The sequence below is a fragment of the Poeciliopsis prolifica genome, unplaced genomic scaffold (genome assembly GCF_027474105.1).
Source record: "Poeciliopsis prolifica strain line A6 unplaced genomic scaffold, Auburn_PproV2 SCAFFOLD013, whole genome shotgun sequence".
Taxonomy (NCBI): Eukaryota; Metazoa; Chordata; class Actinopteri; order Cyprinodontiformes; family Poeciliidae; genus Poeciliopsis; species Poeciliopsis prolifica.
In genome coordinates this window covers 9,779,294-9,800,758 of record NW_026562388.1, presented here as the reverse complement: position 1 = coordinate 9,800,758, position 21,465 = coordinate 9,779,294, and the positions used below count along the sequence as shown (strand labels likewise).

The 21,465-nt window shown below is 38.4% G+C and overlaps 3 protein-coding genes across 3 annotated transcripts in view; 2 read left to right on the top strand and 1 right to left on the bottom strand.

Moving 5' to 3' along the window:
* Positions 1-239: 239 nt before the first annotated feature.
* On the top strand, positions 240-5,175 carry LOC129365585 (histone-binding protein RBBP4). The gene is made up of 11 exons (XM_055038871.1): positions 240-353; positions 816-963; positions 1,921-2,066; positions 2,151-2,324; positions 2,421-2,536; positions 2,666-2,826; positions 2,904-3,030; positions 3,131-3,208; positions 3,575-3,709; positions 3,786-3,896; positions 4,628-5,175. The coding sequence occupies exons 1-11, from the start codon at positions 338-340 to the stop codon at positions 4,688-4,690; spliced, it is 1,275 nt and encodes a 424-aa protein (XP_054894846.1). The 5' UTR covers positions 240-337; the 3' UTR covers positions 4,691-5,175.
* On the bottom strand, positions 5,146-8,366 carry LOC129365586 (syncoilin-like). Its single transcript, XM_055038872.1, has 5 exons — positions 8,204-8,366; positions 7,537-8,007; positions 5,976-6,386; positions 5,777-5,901; positions 5,146-5,704 (listed from the first exon to the last, which is right to left on the bottom strand). The coding sequence occupies exons 2-5, from the start codon at positions 7,999-8,001 to the stop codon at positions 5,641-5,643; spliced, it is 1,065 nt and encodes a 354-aa protein (XP_054894847.1). The 5' UTR covers positions 8,002-8,007; positions 8,204-8,366; the 3' UTR covers positions 5,146-5,640.
* Positions 8,367-9,634: 1,268 nt separating this feature from the next.
* LOC129365279 (uncharacterized protein KIAA1522 homolog) overlaps positions 9,635-21,465 on the top strand; it is a 30,840-nt gene continuing 19,009 nt past the window's right edge. The window contains exons 1-2 of the mRNA XM_055038402.1: positions 9,635-9,940; positions 19,172-19,490. Of these exons, the coding sequence (XP_054894377.1) occupies positions 19,196-19,490 (295 nt within the window). The 5' untranslated portion in view covers positions 9,635-9,940; positions 19,172-19,195. The remainder of the gene's footprint in view (positions 9,941-19,171; positions 19,491-21,465) is intronic.

Sequence of the window (21,465 nt, the reverse complement as noted above, 5' to 3'; positions counted from 1 at the left end):
GGCTAGGTTGAAGAGGAATTTAGGTTCATTGTTGCTTCTAGGTGTTGTAACGTTACGCTTTATGGTGATGATTGGAAGACTTATTTTGGGTAACATTTTAAAAACTAGACGATGTGAGGATTTTCTAAACATGATATTGTAATTTCCGAGTTTCCATGTTGCATTTTTGGATCTTCCGGATCTAATGTCATAAGGACTTCCTGTCAGCTTTGCTGCATGCTGATTGGCTGATGGTGTTCTGTGGAGTTGGCGCCATTACGGAGCTCCGAGCCGTCTTCTGTGCGCTCTCCCGAAAAATACTTATTTTCACCTGACTTGTGTGTGTAGTTAAGACGAAATGGCCGATAAAGACGGTAAGAATGCCACTGGTTCAGGACTAGCAGTTCATTTTTGAATGTTCATAGCTTTTAATGATTTAAAGCCCGAGAGCTGTCGGACCGGCGGCTGTTGGCGCGTCTGCCAGCATCTCCTTTCATTGTTACGGAGCAGCATGCTAGTTGTTAGCTGCTAGCTCGCTGGTAACAAGAGGACTTTTAATGAAATAATATATGTCATGTATTGGTGAATGTGGGACTGTGTGTTACTTACACGTGTTCCTACAGTTACCTTGCTCTAAATTACCGAGTTATAGTCGTTTATAACACAGGAAATAACCTAAAATCATTTACCAGAGTTCTGTTATATTGATGACAAGTAGATAGTTGACATAGTCTAAGAGCCACATGGTTGTTCTCAGATGTCTTCTAGTGTGCTAAGCTATTGTGAGGTTTGTAGTTGTTTCCTAAGAGCACTGTGGATTGGTTGTGTTTTTGCAGCTGCATTTGATGATGCCGTGGAGGAAAGGGTGATCAATGAAGAGTACAAGATCTGGAAGAAGAATACCCCTTTCCTCTATGATCTGGTCATGACTCACGCCCTGGAGTGGCCCAGCCTGACCGCTCAGTGGCTGCCAGATGTCACCAGGTGAGCATGAGAGGAGGTACACGTTCACAAATAGTACAGAAACAGCTGGTCCAAAGTTGTATGGGGCCTTAAGCAGGATTTGATTAGAGGAGCTTCCAATTTCTGAGCTCAACTAATTTCTAACATCATTTATATTTGGATGTGGATCCATTACAGAGCACACTTTGTGAAATATTGTTTGCAACGTCAGAGTAATAAAATGATTTCCCTAGGCTACTGTATCTCTGTGTTGGTCACATGCTCGTTTAGAATAGAATAGAGATTTCCTTATTGTCCCACAACGAAGAAATTCAGGTACACTATCAACAAGTTAAATGGAAATAGAAGCATGCATGCTCAAAATAAGATGGTGAGGCTGGGGAACTGAAAAATAAGAATAAGAGATGGAAATAAGGGCAAATGTGCAACGTAAGTAAACAGTATTGTAGTTATTAAAAAATTATCACTAATATTATGGACAAAATGTGTTTGTCATTGTTTTGATCAACTACCTTTTCACCAGGTGTGAAATAAAAGAGAAAACAATGAAAATGATGCAGCAAATCTAGAATCTGAAATTGAAATTATCAATTTCATTTGAGAATCAAAACTACAAATCTTCTTGCTGACTGTTGTTAATTAAATTTGAGATAACAATGTAGGGCTGGATGAGAAATCAATTTTCTTCTGCTTATGAAGGTCTACTTTTGGGAAAATTCAGAGTTTATTTCCACCAATGCACCTCTTGGGCTTCCACAGTTCAAAGTGATGTCACCAGCTTGTATTTAGTTGGAGATTGAATTCAAGTCAAATCCTTGAAGGAATAACTGAAATCAAAGTATGTTTTTTTGTCATTTTGTATTTTATTTTAAAAACAAATAAACAGGAAATACAATTTGGCATGAAAAAAAGTTATTTTTGAGCCATATTTCCCAGTCGTACTTAATTGTGTTTATTTTGTGGTCATGTTCTTCACAGACCCGAGGGAAAGGACTACAGCGTGCATAGACTGGTTTTGGGGACACACACCTCTGACGAGCAGAATCATCTTGTTATTGCCAGTGTTCAGCTTCCAAATGATGATGCCCAGTTTGATGCTTCACACTATGACAGTGAGAAAGGAGGTGAGTAATATCAAGTGAAACTATGTCATAATAAAGTCTTATTGCACCAATTCAAGGTCATTTAAATAAAGGTATTTCTTTCAGAGTTTGGAGGCTTTGGCTCTGTTAGTGGAAAAATAGAGATTGAGATCAAGATCAACCATGAGGGAGAAGTGAACAGAGCGCGCTATATGCCTCAGAATCCCTGTATTATTGCCACCAAAACCCCCACCAGTGATGTGCTGGTCTTTGATTACACAAAGCACCCCTCCAAACCTGGTGAGGGCACTTCTGAAACAATTTAGAGTTTTGTACTACACTTTCTTTCTGAAACTTTACAGATTTATGTAACATTAGTTTAATTTTCTATAATAGATCCTTCTGGAGAATGCACCCCAGACCTGCGACTCAGGGGACACCAGAAGGAAGGCTATGGCCTCTCCTGGAACCCAAACCTCAGCGGATGCCTCCTCAGTGCTTCTGATGACCATGTAAGAGACTCGACTAAAGACTGCAACTTTACTAATCTGTTTAATTACTTTTACTTCTCTTTCACAATCAAGACCCTGTAACATTGTTTACGGTTAAACAATTATTTTCACTTTCTTTGTGTTCTTTAGACTATATGCCTTTGGGATATCAGCACGGTGCCAAAGGAGGGGAAGATCGTAGATGCCAAAACAATCTTCACAGGCCACACTGCTGTAGTGGAGGACGTTTCCTGGCATCTTCTCCATGAGTCCCTCTTCGGATCTGTGGCAGACGACCAGAAACTCATGATGTGTGTATCCTTCTCAGAACAAAATCAGCGATTCTGGGTTTTTATCTGAACATCAGTTCATTTTGTCTTTGGAACAGCTGGGACACACGGTCAAACAACACCTCCAAACCGAGCCATGCAGTGGACGCTCACACTGCTGAAGTCAACTGCCTGTCTTTTAATCCCTACAGCGAGTTCATTTTGGCCACTGGCTCTGCTGACAAGGTGGGATGAGATTCTAGTGAACTCTTAAATGGTGTCTTGTTCTTTTAAATCCTGTTTCAATTGAATCAGTTTTCTTTTGTTCTGTTTTATATATTTGCAGACTGTGGCTCTTTGGGACTTGAGGAACCTGAAGCTGAAACTCCATTCATTTGAGTCTCACAAGGATGAGATCTTCCAGGTAAGATCTACACTTATTTTATTTTATTTTTATTTTTATTTTTTATTCTTAAGAAATGAAAACATCTTAAACACAACCGTGCTGGATTTCTAAACTTATTTTGTGGATGAGGAACATATGTGCAAACTAATATTGGTTAGCATTAATTAAAAAAAACAAATAGCATTAAATATGTTTTAAATAAATGCACACTGAGTAAGGGAATATGAAAAAAATATTTGTAGATTTAAAAAAAAACCAGTCTGTTTTGTCATATTAAACATTGTGTATGCAGTGTGGCTCAGTGGGTAGAGCGATCTGTGTCCAACTATGAAAATATTGTATTTTTAAGAGGCTCCCCTCGCCCCCTCTGTCTTATAATCACAGGTTCAGTGGTCTCCTCATAATGAGACGATCCTGGCCTCCAGCGGCACCGACAGGCGGCTCAACGTCTGGGATCTAAGTAAGATCGGAGAGGAGCAGTCGCCAGAGGACGCTGAGGACGGCCCTCCCGAGTTGCTGGTGAGCGGCCATTCACAGATTCTGGTTTTAGTTGAATGGTAGGTGGTGTGCTAATCACTCCTGCGCTCATTCCCAGTTCATCCATGGCGGACACACAGCTAAGATCTCAGACTTTTCCTGGAACCCCAACGAGCCGTGGGTAATCTGTTCAGTGTCAGAGGACAACATCATGCAAGTGTGGCAGATGGTAAGCCCTGACTGATGGATACGTCACATCCTGAGTTATTCAGGGTTCCTGCACAATATATTTAAACATTTTACAGCTCTGGAAAAGCATTTGAATTCCAGATTTTATTTACTTAGAACATCCTGTTCTATTTGCATCCATCCAGTTGTAAATCTATACCCATCTATTTGTCAATTGTATGTTTTCATCAGTCTGTTTGTTCATGTATGCTTGTTCCTAATATCAAGCATAGATATTGAGTAGGAAGTCTGGAAAATGTGTAGGAATGGGGCTGCACAATACATTTGAAATTTATTATTGAAATATCACTGTATTCAATAAAAATATTATGCAGGACCACCTGGGTGGTAATAAATTTGGTGAAATTTGATGGTTGTCGCACAGAAAGTTGTTTCATTGCAGAAAAAGCAGAAACTATCAAGATGTTTTTGTTGATGTGGGAATAAAACATCTAGTTTATATATCCAATAGCTTGGTAGACAGCTTGTTATCTGAGGAGGTTCCAATGAAACTACAGCAGAAACATATTAATACTCAGTAATTGGTTTTCTTATCACAAGTGATATCATTGCATGTTTTTTTTTCTTTGTTTAAAATGATAAGTAGATGTAGAGACTTTGGTAAAACTTAGAATGGAATTTAATAATTATTGTCGCAACTAGTAAGTTTTAGCTTATTACATTTATTATAAACAGTAAATGTAATAAATCTGTGTGAATTGTCTTGCACAGGCTGAAAACATCTACAACGATGAAGACCCAGAAGGTGCTGCAGATTCAGAGGTCCAGGCATAAGTCCAGTTCTGAACTCACTTCTTTTGACCTGCTTGTTAAAAATGGATCACTTTCTCAGATCTGGTTCCGTAAGCAGCAAAACATTTTCAAATACATCTCAGAGAAAAGTGTTTAAAAGAGTTTCTCCACCATTAACGTGTTGTGATGCATTTCAAATTACACCGGTTTCAGTCTGATTTCTAGATGCCTTTTAGTTTTTCCAAGATCATCTGTGGTTTGTAATAAAACCCCCACTGACCAGTCTGTTGTCGTCAGTTTTATTTCTTGTCATTAGCTGTGCAGACAACATTTTCACAATGATCCATTTTTTAATACAATTGTACATACTGTAGGGTTTTCCTTTTTATTTGCTTTATATTTGTAGGTGAATTTTCCAGCTTGTGTCGTCACTTGTTTGTGTTTTGTTTTCTTCTGCATCTTGTTTCTGTGCTGCACCTGAGCTTTTGTGTATCTAAGAATATTCATAATAAAAATATTTACAGAAATTTGTGAATTTTACTTCTGTTTTTTTTCTTGGAGGCCAGACTTAATGTTCTATAAATTGGGAATTATGTTAATCTTTGCATTATGCTGCAGTTTCTGTCAGCATAATGCAGAAACTGCAGCATTTTTGAAACACAAAATATTCATTTGTGCTGCAAAAGAAAATTTAATAAAAACCAGTGTTTGTTTTTTATTAAATTCTCATGGTGTTAAGGTTAAAAATACAAACTTGAAACTACATAAACTTGTCCAATTCTGAGAAGCACAATCGGGTAAAATTCCGACTGCTTATATCGGAGAAAATCGCAACAGATTAAATTCAAAGTTGTGAAAGCAGTTTTTGCTTTTAAAAGCCACTGAAGTTGTTTCTTGTTCATCCACAGGAAGGTTCACAAGCATCCTTAAAGTAACATGATCTGCAAGACCATGATGAAAACTTTTAAGCTGTTCTGGGGCTTGACCTGATTTCAGCCTCTGGAAATGGATAACTGTTCTTCCTCTTCAGAGATGTTATGCAGTTCATCGTTTCCTCTGCGAGACAAAACAGTTTTCGGTCACTTGTCACACAGATTCTCAAAGGAAAACAGATTCATGTAAAATTACCTTAAAAATGTGAGCTCTGTTTTCAGGCCCTCTGTGAGCTGCTCCAAATCAGCCCTGAAGGTTTTTTGAATCTCAAACTCCAATTGTAATTCTCTGAGTGTCTCTTGTAGTTCTTCCATTGTTTCCTATACAAACAATACAATTTCCTTCAGGTTTACTGCATTGCAAACATCAATGTTCCTCTAGAGGCAAGACCTACCTTGTGCTGTGCCGTCCTCTCCTCCCTCTCTATCTCAATAAGATTTATCTGTTTCAGGAGACAGGATCTCTGCACCTCCAACCTCCGAATGTCTTCTCTCAGAGGAGCCAGGCTTGCTCTCAGGTCCATCGCTTGCTCCTTGCAGTTTCTCAGAGCTTCCTCCCCAGCCTGCCTTCTCCTCAGCAGGGCTACCATGCGGGGCTCATACCAGCCCTCCAGTGCCGTTATGCTGCTGCTGAGCCTCCGCTGCAGCCTGATGGAAGCCTGCCGACACTGACTGACATCACTCATGGTCCTTGACCGGCGTGGTCTAGAGACTTGATTTCTGAGGCAGTTGAGCTGGTTCTGGTGGTCATCCTGCAGCTGGTGCAACTCATGGGACAGATCATGGAGACTGGCCTTCAGTTCCTCCTATCAATAAACAGCATGAGGAGCAGAAATACGGTAATTTGTTTCACGCTTGGCTACATAAAGACCACAATTATATATGTCTTACAAGTCTTCTGGAGAACGTCTCTAACAGCTTTGCACATTTAGAGACTTAAATTTGTTAATATTCTTTTCAAAATAGCTTAAACTCTGTCAGAAGAATTTCTAATGCAGTAACTTGCCTTATATTTTTTTTGAGATGTACCAGAGTGAAGTGCTTAGAATACACATGTACGTCACACTTTTCAAATTTTTATTTTTATCCTTTTCCTTCCACTTTATAATTACTACTTTCTGTTTTCCAGATAGAAAGCAATAAAACCTGTTCTTGTAATGTGACTGGATACTTTTGCAAGGTGCCAAATGTAAACTGGTGAGCACAAATTTATTATGGCCAAAACGGGACATAAAATGTAATAAAATAAAATGTCTAATTTCAGCAACATGACAATGGCATCAAAAAACATGTGAGCACAAGGAGTTTACCTTGCGAAAAATTAAACAAAAATGACTGTAATCTTCACTTATTTATTACTTTAGTTAGTTTTTACAAAATGTAATGTAAATTACATATCATTAAATTGTTCCGTCTCCCAAAGATAGACATGATTGTGCAGAGAACAAGTGTGGTAATTGTTTGTCAGATATAGATTGACTATACATAGTTTGGTTTATAGATTATTCAATCTATAAACCAAAGTCCAAAATTTTACGTTTGGTTTTTAGATTGTATTTTTTCTCTCAGTTGGAAACCAAATAACAAAGATCAAACTATTCATTGCTTCCTGCTGCTTCTCCTCTGGCAAAAATAAAAATAAATCATAAGCCCCAGCCCAGGGTATGCTGATCCTACACCAGTCCCTATATTTATAGAAATTCACCCACAGTTCTCCCTGTCTACCTTAGGAAATAATGAAATAAAAAAAAACAACAAAAAATAATAATAAAATAAACAATTACTAACCTGCAATTATATTCTGCAAAGAATAATAATAAAAAAAGTAAACTGAGAATAAATGTGAAAAAATTACAAGTAGTAAAACTAAAGAATAAATAGTTCCAACAACAAGAATGATTAAAAATGGTGAATCAGAGAAACATTTCAGGGACAGTGAACAGGATGTGCACAGACCTGTGTCAGACCAGACAGAGCCACTTCGTACTCCTGTCCAGCCAGCGTCACCTGACTCTGGATGCAGTCTCTGGCTGCGGTGAACAGTTTCCTCTTCACCTGCTCCACTTCCTCATGCATGGAGATATAATCCAGCTGAGCCAGAGTGAGGAGCCTCCTTGCCGCCATCAGCTTTCCTCTGAGGTGCTCCACAGCCTGCAGCATAGGTTCGTTCAGAGCGAGAAGCTCCTGGATCAGCTCGTCCCTCTGCCTCTCCAGGCCCGACACTTGCTGAATCCAGTACTCAAAAAGTTCCCCCAGAGCTTTCATGCCCCTCTGGTTCATCTTTAGTGTGTTGAGCAGTGTAGTTTCACCTAAGGCTGTTTCAGAGTCAGTGTGCACATCATGTTTTGAAATGTCCTCATTGTGTGATTCCTCAGTGGATGTTGTGTTGCTGTCATCCTCCACTTGCTGTTTTCTGCTCATGACAAACTGAAGCAGAAAACAGTCATTAACCGAGAAATAATCAATATTAAATCACATCAGCGGTTTTACTAATCACCTCTTAAATAGGCAGATTAACATTCTTAATTATCCTGACTAACCGCTGTTATCACAGCAAAGTCTCTCTACTCATGATCAAATCATGGAGATGATTAACAACACACATTAAGTATACATTACTCACTGTTTTTGGAGATGCCAGCCCCAGTGTTTCAAAACCTTTGAGTGGGGTTTGTTCTTTTATCGCTAAGTAGTTCTTTGCTCTCTGTATGTCTCCAGGAAAACACAGGATCACTTTGTATTTATTAATAACACAGGAGGCATGGAGGGGAAACTTTATCTAGGTCTCTCATGGAATCACGAACTGTGTCAGTGTCGGGGGCTGGGGGGCAAACTGTGTCTTGACCAGCTTATGTGGCATCAAATTCTATATTTATACACATCAGCGGCTTGCTTTTTATATGTGCACTTAGTTTGCCAGGAATATTGTGGTGGAAACCAACTATTTTCATTAACTTTTACCATAAATCATCCAGGAAAGTGTTGCAATATTAGAAGAGCAGTGCAACCAGTTGCTCTGGATGTAATATTTGCATGATTAATGAACATGTTTGTTTCAGCAGTTTTGCATACTATCTATCAAGCCTCCCTCAGAAAAATGGAAATAAGCACTAACCTGGGACACATAAAAGGATTTCATCAAGATATGAACAAAATAAAAAGAATATTGTAATCTTAGAGACCCCAATGCTATGGTGTCTTGCAAAACTAATCATGCTTAAGCTTTAGCAGCATTTTTTACATTTTGGATTTCTCAATTTACCACAAACCAGAAGGGGACTCAGGAAACATATTGAAGATGGTTCTCTGATCAGACAAGATCAAAACTGATTTTTTTGGTCAAGATGCAAAACTCTGTGTGACAGAAAACTAAAACTGTACTTTGCCCTGACCACACCACAAAACATGGCAGCAGAAGTATCATAATCAACTATCCTTTTCTCTCCATGTTACAGTTACTACTTCACTGTGTTAGGCTAACAAATAAAATAAAAAACATTGAAGTTTCAGGTTAGGGGTTAGGGTTAGGGCATGACAAAACGTGGAAAGGTTCAGGGTGTATAGATAGTTTCCAAGGTGCTGCACTAGGAAATTATAAACCAATTTGAAATATTTCTTGAATAAATAGTAAAAATTGATAAGTAAAAATGGAACTAGCTTTAATTTTTAAAGTAAGTCTTTTTATTGTATTTGTATTTACTTTTTTTTTACATTTCAATGAATTTTGCAAATCTGGACCACATTACAGATGAGTTAAAAATATTTTAGTCTAATTAACTAAAAAAAATAGTTTTTTGAAGTTTTGTTGTGTTTTTTAAAATAATGAAACATAACTATTTTTAACTTTTCAAAATAATTATTTTTCTTCAAAATAACATTTTAGCAGTAAAATGTGACGATTTGTTTTGTGTGTGTGTATTTTTAAGTTCTTTTTATTAAGCGTGCAATTTTGCACGCTCGCCACCAGATGTCCTCAGTTTGCCGACCACTGCCGCTCTCCTACCTGAGCCCTGCCTCCTCCAGGTGGGATTACCAACTCGGTGGTATTTTCTTCACTCCCTTCCTATCTGCCTGGCTTCATTGGAGCGTCCGCACACAGACACACAGATAGACAGACAGGCAGCTCATGACAGCAGGGCAAACTCTTCTGCTTTGCTTTGACGGAGTGGAGACGAGTAAATGCTGCGGTTTCGTGAAGCGCGCTGACGCGTTCACGGAAATGGTTCACCTGAACTTTCCTGTCGGACAGTAAGAGTTAAAAACAAGTTTGGAGCTGGAGAGAAATGAAGCCCCTGAGAGACGCTTCATATGGAGAGTGACTAAATAAACCCTAACCGGATCTCAAAAAGTTTTTAAAAAGGTAAGATTCTCTTCTTTTTTTTAACGTTTTGACACAAACACCCCTAAAATGCTTTCATTTGTAGTTATTTGAAAACATGTGCGCTATAAATGTTATTTTTAAAATCCAATTTCTGTTTTCTTTTATCCAGTTTTTAACGTTAATGCTCTAGGGATTTTTTAAATTTCAATTAAAGAGAAACCTTGATAAGCCCAATGTTCTGTTTTGTAATCAAATATAGTGTAGCGCTTTGAAGAATTCAACAGAGGTAATTTAAGACCTCTGACAATAAACCCTTTTGTCTCCTTCCTCTCAACCAGCTGGAAATGCTTCCTTACTACATGATTCTCTCGCACTTGGTTTTTAGTGTTGCCCATTTATTTGCACTGCTTGTTAGTGGACCTCTACAGGCAAGGACTTTCATCCTTTCTGTCTGGTCTGCTGCTTCTCCTGAACTTTGGACAAATTAAAAATTTGGACTTCAATTTTTCCTTTGCAGGTCAATGAGGGCTGGGGTTCTGTTTCTTTTTCTTTTTTTGTTGTTGCAATTTCTTGATTTCATACTGAGAAGTTGAGGCCAAGATGAAGCCATTTTTGTTTAGAAAGGGTGTGTCACCTGCTGGTGTTTCTTCTTCACCATGTCTGCCATGCCAAGGCTTGCTTGCACCCAAGGAAATTACAGTTGTGGTATGTGAGCAGCAGCATAGAGCAAAGATTCAGCTCTAGTTCCGGATAGACGTTAAAATCTCGATGATATAACAGGAGAAAATAGAGATGCACATATTTTCTTGATACCAAAGTTCTCCAATTCTTTGCAATCTGACCTGCTTATTCCAATTTCTGTGTTTGAAGGACAATTATTTGAGTCAAAATGTACTAATGCTAGAATGCTAATCCATTAGCAGTCTAACACATTACTTTGCTATGAAGACTTTGCACTGTGCTAACTGGGCTCTTTGGTATGTGTTCTTAGGAAAGTAATGAACACATGATGAAAAGAACCTGCAAAAATCACAATAAATGGAAGAAATATGTTGAAATCTCTGACCAGGTACAGTAGTTTCAAACAAAAATAATAAGGAATGCACTCAACCACATAATTTCTGGGAAAAAACCCCTAAAAACCAAAGGTAAATCAGTAGATTTTGAGAGGCTTGTGAGAAATACTGGTTGAATATCCTCTGGTCTGATTTGGCCGAAGCAATTGGTGAAAAAAATCAAGGGAAAAATTTGAATCCGATCCCTGCCTTGGCTGGTGAATCTCTTTCAGAAAACCTTAAAGATGTTTTGTTTTGTTGTGAAACTACTGTCGGGCTTGGGCTGAGTTGCTCAGTGGAGGAAAGGTCAAAGCCGCTTGTCCAGACAAGGCAACAGGAAGAACAATCAGTACCGTAACAGCCACATGACTGAGTGATCTGTGTGTCTCAGTATGGAAATGGATGGCTCATGAGTGAGAAACTGGGTGCTGTTAATCAAAGAGATGAGTACATTTTCAGTAAGCCTTGATCAGCACTTGCGTAAATTCAAGTGAGTTCATATTGTAAGGAGGCAGGGACCAGGCGGTCTGCAAATATAAACAAGCTTGTTCCCACACTTGTCTTTTGGGCCAAAATTCTTTATTTTCTTCACTATAATCTTTTTTTTTTTTTCTACTTCTGGACATTTTTCTGCCTCTTCGGTTGAGAAAGCTTCAATTTAACCCCGAGTCCCAGCAGATACTCAGCAATGCCAGGTTGCATTTTTAAACCCCTTTGCTGTCCAGCTGTGTTTGCCCTCTTAGTGACTTGGTCAGTGCTGCTCCACGACAGTTCCTTTTTGTTTTGTTGTTTTCAAGAGTGACCAGGCAGTGCAGGGGGCTATAAGCTCTGCAGTCCTAACTTGGATTCCTGGCAACCCTTGGAAGCAAAGCTAATGAGACCCTCCACATCCATTGTTTGTGTGGTCCTGTCCTGCAGTCTTTGTGTTTCCCTTCTGCCACACAGCTTTCTTACACAAATGGGTGATTTAAAGACTTCTGCAGAACTTGATGGTATCCAGACTAGGTAATGCAGTCATTGGCTTGGAGAAAAAATGCATCTAAAACATGAAGGACTGTGAGCCCTGAGGATCAGGATTGAGAATCGCTGTGCTAGAGGAATTCTGAGAGTCTAAAACCCTGATATTAACATGTTAATTAGTCTGGGTTTCTGCTTGCACACAGCCTAAAGTCACTGCTCAACAGATATCCTTTCCAATTTTTAAAACATTACCTTACCATGAATCCTGTTTCTAAAGGATACCCCATCCCCCTGAGCACTGGGGCACACCTTTAGGAAGCTTGCATAATGAGCTGCCAGCATATGCTAATAGTTAGTCATGCATGACTCAATATGCCGACATTTGTTGAGTAAACAGTTAATAGCCCTGCAACAGATTTTGTTTTAATCACATATTGCATATAGGAAGCAGAAAATGTAGAATATGATATATAGTTGTTTAAAAAAGTTACAATTTATTAACTGTGCAATTTATATTTTTTCTTGTTTGAGCAGAGCAAAACTTAATAGAAGTAATGAAGGATTAGCAAAATGTAGATTTGAGGGCTAGGAACACGCTTGAGGAGGGTTCCTTTAACTTGTCTTTCTTCTGAGGAAAAGTGTAAAAGCCTGATTTCAGCCACCTGTTAATTGACCGGTGGGGATGAGCTATGCTGGCATTTCTGATGCTTCCTCTGGCATCTCTGATCGAGGACTTTTAAATCTTAGGAAGAGTTAGACTGGAAATATGAGCTATTTTTTTAAAACCCTGGCACACTTTAATACCAGTAACACAATTACCAGATTAGATGATAAACAGTTAGTCCTTTTAAATGCATAAATCATTAGAAAAAATTGCAGAACATTGTCCTCTTTGAATGCCGAATTTCTCTCAGTGGAAACACACAACTGGATATTATATTATCTCTAAACGACTTCCATGTGCCAGCTATTATCTGTTTTCTTCCGTGTGGCCAATTGAGGCAGGGGGGCTGTAGGAGGGATATGTGTGACAGTGAGAGGTTGAGTACTCGTACATCTATGTGTGTGTGTTGGAGAGGGAGAAAGCAGAGTTGCAGAGAAGAGTTCTTCAGTCGGTAATTATCAATCTCTCAGGAATGCTGCTGCCGCTCTTACCAGACAAGCCGCTGCATGGCTGCGACAGCTTCACAAGCTCCACCAGCTCGCGTTACCCCTCCATCACAAGTTTTTCTCTTCTGACATGCTCACACAGAGGGCGTACAATCTGAGAAAACCTTACAAACTATTTATAGTTTTTTTTTTGTGTGCCTCTACGGTGCAACAGCGCTTGTTGTTTGCTTTTTGTTGTTCTTGTTACCTACATGGCTGTTTTCTGTAATCTTATCCTCTCCTCGGCAAACAAAGGGACCACAATATGTCAGAATGAGATTATCTTTCAGCTCTTTTGCCAAAATAGAATAGAAGAAAAGCAAACGACTGGAAAGTTTTGAGTCAAAGTTTGGCTCATAAAAGAAAAAAAATGTTAACAATCTCACAAGCTTCATTTTCTTTCTTCAGAGCATTTCCAGTTTCTTTCCTCTTACAGCAACAGTCACTGTGCCGGTCCTGTATGTCAAGCTCTCACAGTCCAGATGAGGTTACTCCAGTTTGTTCTTGAGCACCAATGCTAGTCTTTGTTTGATAAAGCCCAGAGAAGACGGCCAACGCCCTGACTTATGCCTGCAGGTGCTTCACTATAACACCAGTTTTGCTCAACACTTGCGATTTAGCAACAGTCGTAAAAGCTGAAAACTGTTATTTTCCACTCCAGGTGTCGATCTAATAAGAAAATTGGAGTGTGTCCACTCCATCCTTTCAACTTCCTATAAGGGAAACATTAATCTTCTGATCTGTCATTCTGGAGGCCGTGCCATGTGAAACCAGCAGCTGAGGTGTAGATGTGAATGGCTCCATGTATAAACTGAGACAGTCCTAATACAAACAAAGGTGGCTGTCTGGATCACAGCCACGCCCTCTTGCCTTATCCCCATGAGGTAGCACAGTCTGCTAGTCAGGTGGCTTCCCTGTGTGACTCACTGTGATTGCATTTACATTTCCTTGAACCCCCTCCTTTGTCCCCCAGGCCACTCACTACCTGTGAGATTCTTATTTCTCCTGCTTGGCCCCAGAGCCAAGCAGGAGCAGCGAGTGAACTGACCTGAACTTTTGAGGCCCCCAAAAGGATCAATACATGCTGACTGGAGTGCAGAGTTACCTTTATGAAGTTCAACAAATACTGGGAAATATCACAGATTATACAAATTTAAATATCAGGCAAAGGTGAGGTGGGTAAATTCAGAACGGAGTTTTTACATTTTACTAATTGAGAGGAAATGTTTCCAAATCAACCTGGCTCTACCTGGAAATAATCCTTGCCTTCTTTTGTTAATCAGAGTTGGCTTTATTCACTGAGTTTTTGCACTTTCTCTTGTAATTTTAGTAAAAACATTTACGAAAAATATCTGGGAAAAAGTAAATATGTGCATATACATCCATCCATTTGTTCATTTTCTTACACTAAAATCCTAGACTTGTACAAGTCCTGGATTTTGGGAAGATTCATTCTGGTGATCCTCTCGGCAGGCCTGATTATTCTTTGCAGTGTTGACCAGTTATGAAATAACTATGATTAACAAAATTAGCTAGCTGAAGTTTAATTGTTGGCTAAAGTTTATTTTTTCTTTGTCCCCTAAAACATCTCAAAATGCAACACATCATGGCCGTGCTTAAGAAATTCAATAACAGATGAGAAACACCGAGTACATTTTGTAAAACAATCATATAGATGGTCAAACACCATAGTTTGGAGATGATTTAATGCTATGGAATGAACTTTCATTCCATAGCATTTCTAACAGAGGAATGATCTCATTCCTCTGTTAGTAACACAATAAGTTGCCTAAAGTTCATAACTTTAGGCTTAAGTGCACTTGGGTCAAGCATCAGCAAGCATACCTCTGAATAACTTGAAAAACTACAATGAATATTTGGATTGGCCTAGTAAAAATCTCGATTTAAATCTGACAAACACCGAAAGTCTCAATAACGGTTACGCCCAAAGCTAAAGTTCAGTAGTTATGTCTATGGGTAGAGCAACAGGGGGTAATACTTTCTCATATAATGGCAACTTTTACTTGGATAGCTTCTCTTAATGAATAAAATATTTTGAGAACTGTTTTGAATTTAAATTAGTCTGATCTGAAACAGCTAAATGTGACAGAAAACAGAGGCCTAAACCTTTCAATAGCCCTTCAAGTTACAGGAATGTTATCTGACGGCCTGAACATTCAGGCTGAAGATTGCTGACTTGACAGTAGTTTAACAAACATCATGCGCAACCAGAGGAAGCTGCAAAAAATCATTGTTCAAGAGGCTGGTTGTTCAGAATGCTGTATCGAAGTGCATTAAGAGAAAGTTGAGTGGAAGAAAACATGTGAAACAGTTGCACAAGCAATGGGAATTGCTTGTGCAATTGTAAAGCCAAGCCCATTCAGTTTGGGAGAGATTAAAGTTCCCCATTCAGCCGGTTTAGAGAACCAAAACAGTGCTTTTATTTTAGACATCTGTTCCCCCGACTTCTCTCTCATTCCTTCCACAATCCTTTGTCAGTGGTGGATAGGCCTCTGTGCGATGTAATCCTGAATTAACTCATGTATGAGTACAACAGAGCCTCGCTTAAGGCAAAGCAGGTGTCGCTGCTTTACATCTCTTCAACTTTACTTGACGTCTCTGCCAAGGGAGAGGAGATGCAGACGTGTTCTGGAATTTGTGTCCTCAAGCCGCAGAGCATGTAGCTGTCAGATGTGCTCGATCAATACATGGATACACTGTTTTCCTGCTGAAGTCTACTTTGTGTGCTGTCAGAATCAATGTTGCAGGTATTATTGACAGAGACTTGAGGTTTATGTGGTTAGAGTGGAATCGTCTGTCCAAGAGTAAGGTCTAAGTAAACAGCAGGTTGGGTCATATCAATGCCTCTGCAGAACTGAGGTCAGCCCACGAAACCCGCAAAAATTTAGCTGTAACTTATGTTTGTTTTTAAAGGTCATGCATTTATGTTTTGCAGTTTATCTGTAAACCTTTGTAAACTGAGAACATTACGTTAAGTTCTGTCTGGTGCCACCATGTAGTTCTATAATTAGAAAGCAGTTGCCCTGGTTTTGAGAAAACAATCCATTTTGAACTTATTTTCTAATATGAAAACAATGACATTGAAAATCTGAAACCTTGTTATCGAATTGAGTTGTGAAAAACAAGAAAAAACAAAAACAAAGATATTTTTTGAAGTTTAAACTTAGTGCCTCACCCTGGCAGACTGTTTGAAAATCTTGGAATCTTCAGGTATTTTTGTATAACCACAACATTGGTATCATGACTCAACTCTTCAAGACCAGACTAAACGGATAGGGGTCCTCTGGGTGGTCTCTGCCACAACCCAGAGTTCTCCTTGATCTCATTCCTCTGTTAGTAACACAATAAGTTGTTGGACTTTCAGCCGCCTGCGGGATATAAGAGAATAAACAGGACCGTCTTTTCCTGAGAAAGCTGTCTGATTATTGGCCAGTGTTGCAAATAGTGATGCGTGGATGTTAGTCATGCCTAAATGACAGTAATTCGGAGCAGGAGAAAACGCAGTGAAAGAGGCATGTTACTTTCCATCAGAAGAGATGGAGTCATTTTGCTGTTGGTGGGGTTACTCATTGGAATGCAAATGCTTCTTGCATGTTAAATAATTTCAGATTTGATCAGGAGTGCATTAATAGGAAGTTTTTGGAGCAGCCCCTGACCCCATATATCAAGGATGGCACAAATTTGATTCACCAGCTCAGCTGGTTAGTTTAAAAAATATTGGTTGAAATTTGTATTTTATGCAGAGCTTTACAAGTAGATGGAAACAAACTGAAACCTTAAAATGGAAAATGTGAGGTAGACAACATTAAATATTCATCTTGTTGAGAAAGAGTTTGTGTCTGAGTAGGTAATGTTTTTGTTGCTGAGAATATACACATGATATCTAGATGAAGATAGTAATGGCAAAACGTATGGGTATTGCTTCCTGTTTTTGTGCTACCATGTTTAAAGAGAAATGTAAAAAGTAATTTCATGTGTAAGATCTAAAATCATTTTATTGAAAGAACGCTTTCAATAAAAATCTGATTACTTTGTTTCATTAGAACAAAATGAGATGAGCTTATTGTTGATGACGTGAAAAGAATTGAATTGTAAAAATAGTTTTTGCTTTTTTCATAAATGAAAAATATGTAATTTTTCCCTGTGAGTACTTTTAACTCAACAGTTTTGGACTATGTGATAAAAGATTTGGACACCACTGCTTTAGGTCATCCATAGTCCTGGGTCCCCTTAGTTCTCTTCAGGTTTTATGTGAGATGACCTGAATTTGGATCATGATCTGATGACTGAGCTCGCCTTAGAAAAAAAGTACATTTTTTGCAGATTGCCATTTGCTTTTGATCATTATTCATCAGAATTACCAGACGGCGACTCATTTTAGTTCACCAGATTTTAATTTAAAATGTCTTTTGCCTATATGTGAGAACATGTGACTGTTCTCTAGTTTAAGGCCTTTGGAAGGGAAATGGGCCCAGAGCGTCGAGCTCCTCTGCTTTAACAGGCAACATGAAATACCTTTTCACATATTTATCGTTTTTTACCAGACCCAAATAGCATTTTGTGCCAAAAAATACTCATTGAAACTTTATTTTACTAAAGCAAAAAGACTTGAGTTTAATCCCATAGACAAAGAAGACCTCTACATGTTTACGTTTCTGTTGGTAGGACCACTATGCTTCCCATGCAGCTCAGCTGGCATAAAAAATATGTCTTAACAGTTGCTGACTTTTTGCTGAAGATTGTGAAGATGTTTTTATTAATTTCTATCTTTAGTCACTGTATTTAAATAAACATTTTTGTTTGTCTGGCCTTGTTTGTCACAGTTGCAATTTTTAAAGCAAAGAAAAACGTAATGGAAAAAACTTTTTTTCCCTCATATTCATTACTTGGCTTATGTAGATCACCACTTCTTTAACCACTTGTTTTAATGTCTTCCCCATTCTGGGAGTGGCTAACCTGTTTACATTTTTCAAACTGAGCTGCTGCAATATGAGATGAATGTAAGATTTTTTATTCCTGGTGAGAGGATTGAGGGAGCTCACCAGACATAGCTGGATACAAATAAACTCTTACAAAATGCCTTCATCAAAGTTATCTTACTCTGAACTGATCCAGAGAACAGGATCCAGGTTTCTGTGGTTTGATGTCATGTCTCGTCATGTGGCGACAAAGTGATTCCACAGACTAAAATATGTTTGGTTACATTTCACAAACATCAGTTAGAAAGTGTTTTTTTTCCTGCAGGAGAGCGCCCAGAAATCATTTACAAGCTCTTAGAATTAATAACTGTGACACAACCTTTCACCACCTGTTGCTTTGCAAATACTGATTTCTACCATCTTTAGACCTGGCTCCTTCATTTAGCCTGTAATTTTAATGACAAGTGTCAAACAAAGTGCACAACTTGGAGAAGCCAAGTTTAAGATCCCCTAAAGCAATGCTAGGAAATCCATCTGAGAGCACATAAAAAGGTAAGGGGTGGGTGGAGGAAGGAAGCAATGGGAGCTGGATGAGATCATCGAACTTGTAATAAAAAAAAAACAGAACGACAGTTCAGTGAAGCAAGAAACAGAAAATTCACAGAAATCTTAATGCAGACTTCATTAAGAATGCTTATCTGCAAACTGTTCAATGATGTTAATTTGTCTTTCTTTTTATTTATTTTTTAAAGTTCTTCCCAGTCTGTGTGTAAAAGTGCAATGAGCTTACGGGTGTGGCTTTGTGAATCATGACTCTGTGTTAAGGAATGAAGGGAGCGGTGCCAGTTTGTTGTTTGCAGGACGGTGGAGTTTGGTTCAGAGGAAGGAGTGAGGGTCTGTTCAGGCCTCAATACTGCCCACAGAGACATGCACTACCTCAGACATGCATCTCAATTATCTTCTGGATTAAGATTATCTTCAAACTGAAAAACTGCACCTGACTGAATAGATGAATGATAACAAGCTTTTGAGTAGCTTGATTTGAATTATAACAGATGTGTATTAAAAAAAATTTTTTGAAAAAAAGGGTAAAAATTATTATGTTTTTGTTTGGTTTCTTTTTTCTATATATTTTTTAAACAATTCCATGTTTATCTTTCCTTCAGGACGTAGCTCCATCGTGAGGCGGCATGTCAAATCGTGATTCCCTGGGGGTTGGGGAGCTGCTTCCCCAAGACGTGATCCATGTTTTTGCCCAGGAAAAACACAGCAGAAGAGGCCGAAAGAAACGCACTCGCACCTTCGGTCGAGCTTTCAGCTGGTTTAAGAGAAAGAAGAGGAAGAACAACTTCAGTAATGGGCAGAACCACGGTATGGGCCCACCTCTGGACCTGGACCTTGATAGACATCGTTCCGGTCCTCATGGTGGACACAAGGGAGGACAGAAGTCAGGGAAGCAGAGCCATCAACATGGAAACGGTCATGGTGAGACTCCACAGGATGCAGGGTTTTTTTTAGAGTGAAAGAATTGTTCAATTTAACTTGTCAGTGTTTCAAGACACAGTTAACACAGAAAAAGTTGAATATAATGTGATACGGTGCATGGGACATTTTATGTTTTATTTAATCATGCCTCCTTTCATAACTTAAAGGTTTTACTGTTTTGTATTGAGAAACGGCATTGTAACTTTAGTTTTCCTGCTAACATATTTTTTATTAGCATCAAATCATTTAATTTATCCAGAAAGTAGACAAAAGGTATCTTATTGTTCTCTTTTATCATCAGAGGCTCAGAATTTTAGAGTTTCTGCTGAAATTGGTCACAAAGTTTCTGGTTGGTGCATCCTTTTAATATAACTTAAAGTTTTTTTTCTTTTTATCTTCATTTTCCAAATTATTTGTTGATTAGTAAAGCACAGGCAGATTAAGTATATCAAAACTAAATTCCCTATTTTTTTGGTTCATAAAAGCATCAAAAACACCACTTTTTTAAAGTTCAGACAGATCTACACTGTGATTTAAAAAATGGGGATAATTTTGGAATTGCTTCATTTTCTGTTGGATTAAAGTGTACTACCTCCATTACCAACCCTGCTTTGAACTTTAATTGTATGATGAACAGTTGTTTCATTTAGTTATCCCACTAAAACAAGGTTTACATAAATTGAGCTTGTGAGTACTGTCGTCATCATGATGGTAAACTTTGACAGACAGCAAAGAAAACCAGAAGATCTCGCAAAGCTTCTTCTGTGAATCTCTAATTAGGGTGTCTGAGTAAACGTTTTTAAATGAACTAATTAACCCCATTTACTATTAAAGGATCTGGTAGAGGGTATGGATGGATAAATGATCCACTATTGAAGTTAGTTAGAGCTTGCTGTAGAAGTTAAACTGAACTTGTAAGCTCACAGATGGAGGGTTTCAGATCACAGTTCTGACTAACAACACTGCTGTCACTCTGCCCTTCCTGCTATTCAGCCCTCTTGTGTGTAATCACACACCACAGCGGCATTTAGCCATCTCTGTTTTCCATGCAAGGATTAATAAAGGAGAACCCTGCCAGAGTCACACTGCAGTTGGAGAAGATAAAACTGATGCTTTTGCAGCGCATGGTGCTGTTCTTCTGAGGATGGGCTGTGCTTCAGAGAAGCAACGCTGCCATTTGTCACTTGCAGGTTGCTCAAGTCATAGTTGATCTAAAATACTTAAATGTGTCTTTGACTCAATGCCTCCAAAATGCTCAGTGTTGTATTTGGACATTACAATCAAACATCTGGTCTTATTTATTGAAGAAACACTTTGCGGTCCTTTCGCATTCAGTTTTTAAGAGGATTTCTTCGCTTCTAAAGAAATAATTTCTGCTTGTTAATTCTTCTGAGCATTTTCTTCAATTGGATGATCTTTTTCTCATGTCCATACCTACATTTCTTAATATTTTTTATTGTACAATCACTGACACTAAACTGTTTGAAAATGACAAAATTTTTGATGAGGAGCAGGAATTTCTTCTAAAATGTTATTGCTATTAAACTTACTGGTCATCAGCTAAGTACATGCGTTTAAAGTTCAGCACCTGGCTACTTCCCACATTTTATCTTAGCTTCTATTACAGAAATTAGTTACAGATATAAGACATGAAAGAAAAAAAAAAGTGCATGATCGACATAGCATTTTAGATTAATGCTTAAACAAAAGTATTATAAAATTGTCTTAATAAATGCATTAACTAATTTGTCCCATAGCATTTTAGGAGTTATTTTTTAAAGGATTTCACAGGGTTGATGAAGTTTTTTATATAAAAACTCCCGCTATTTTCTTCCCATCACTGATCAGAATTGATCCAGAAAAAAAATCAACAGATACCAATCTCATGCATCTATCCAAATAATTCTGATTTGACTGGGATTGTAGATGAGAAGAGAAAAAGAGGAAACCCGTTTAAATATTGTCTTTGCCGTCT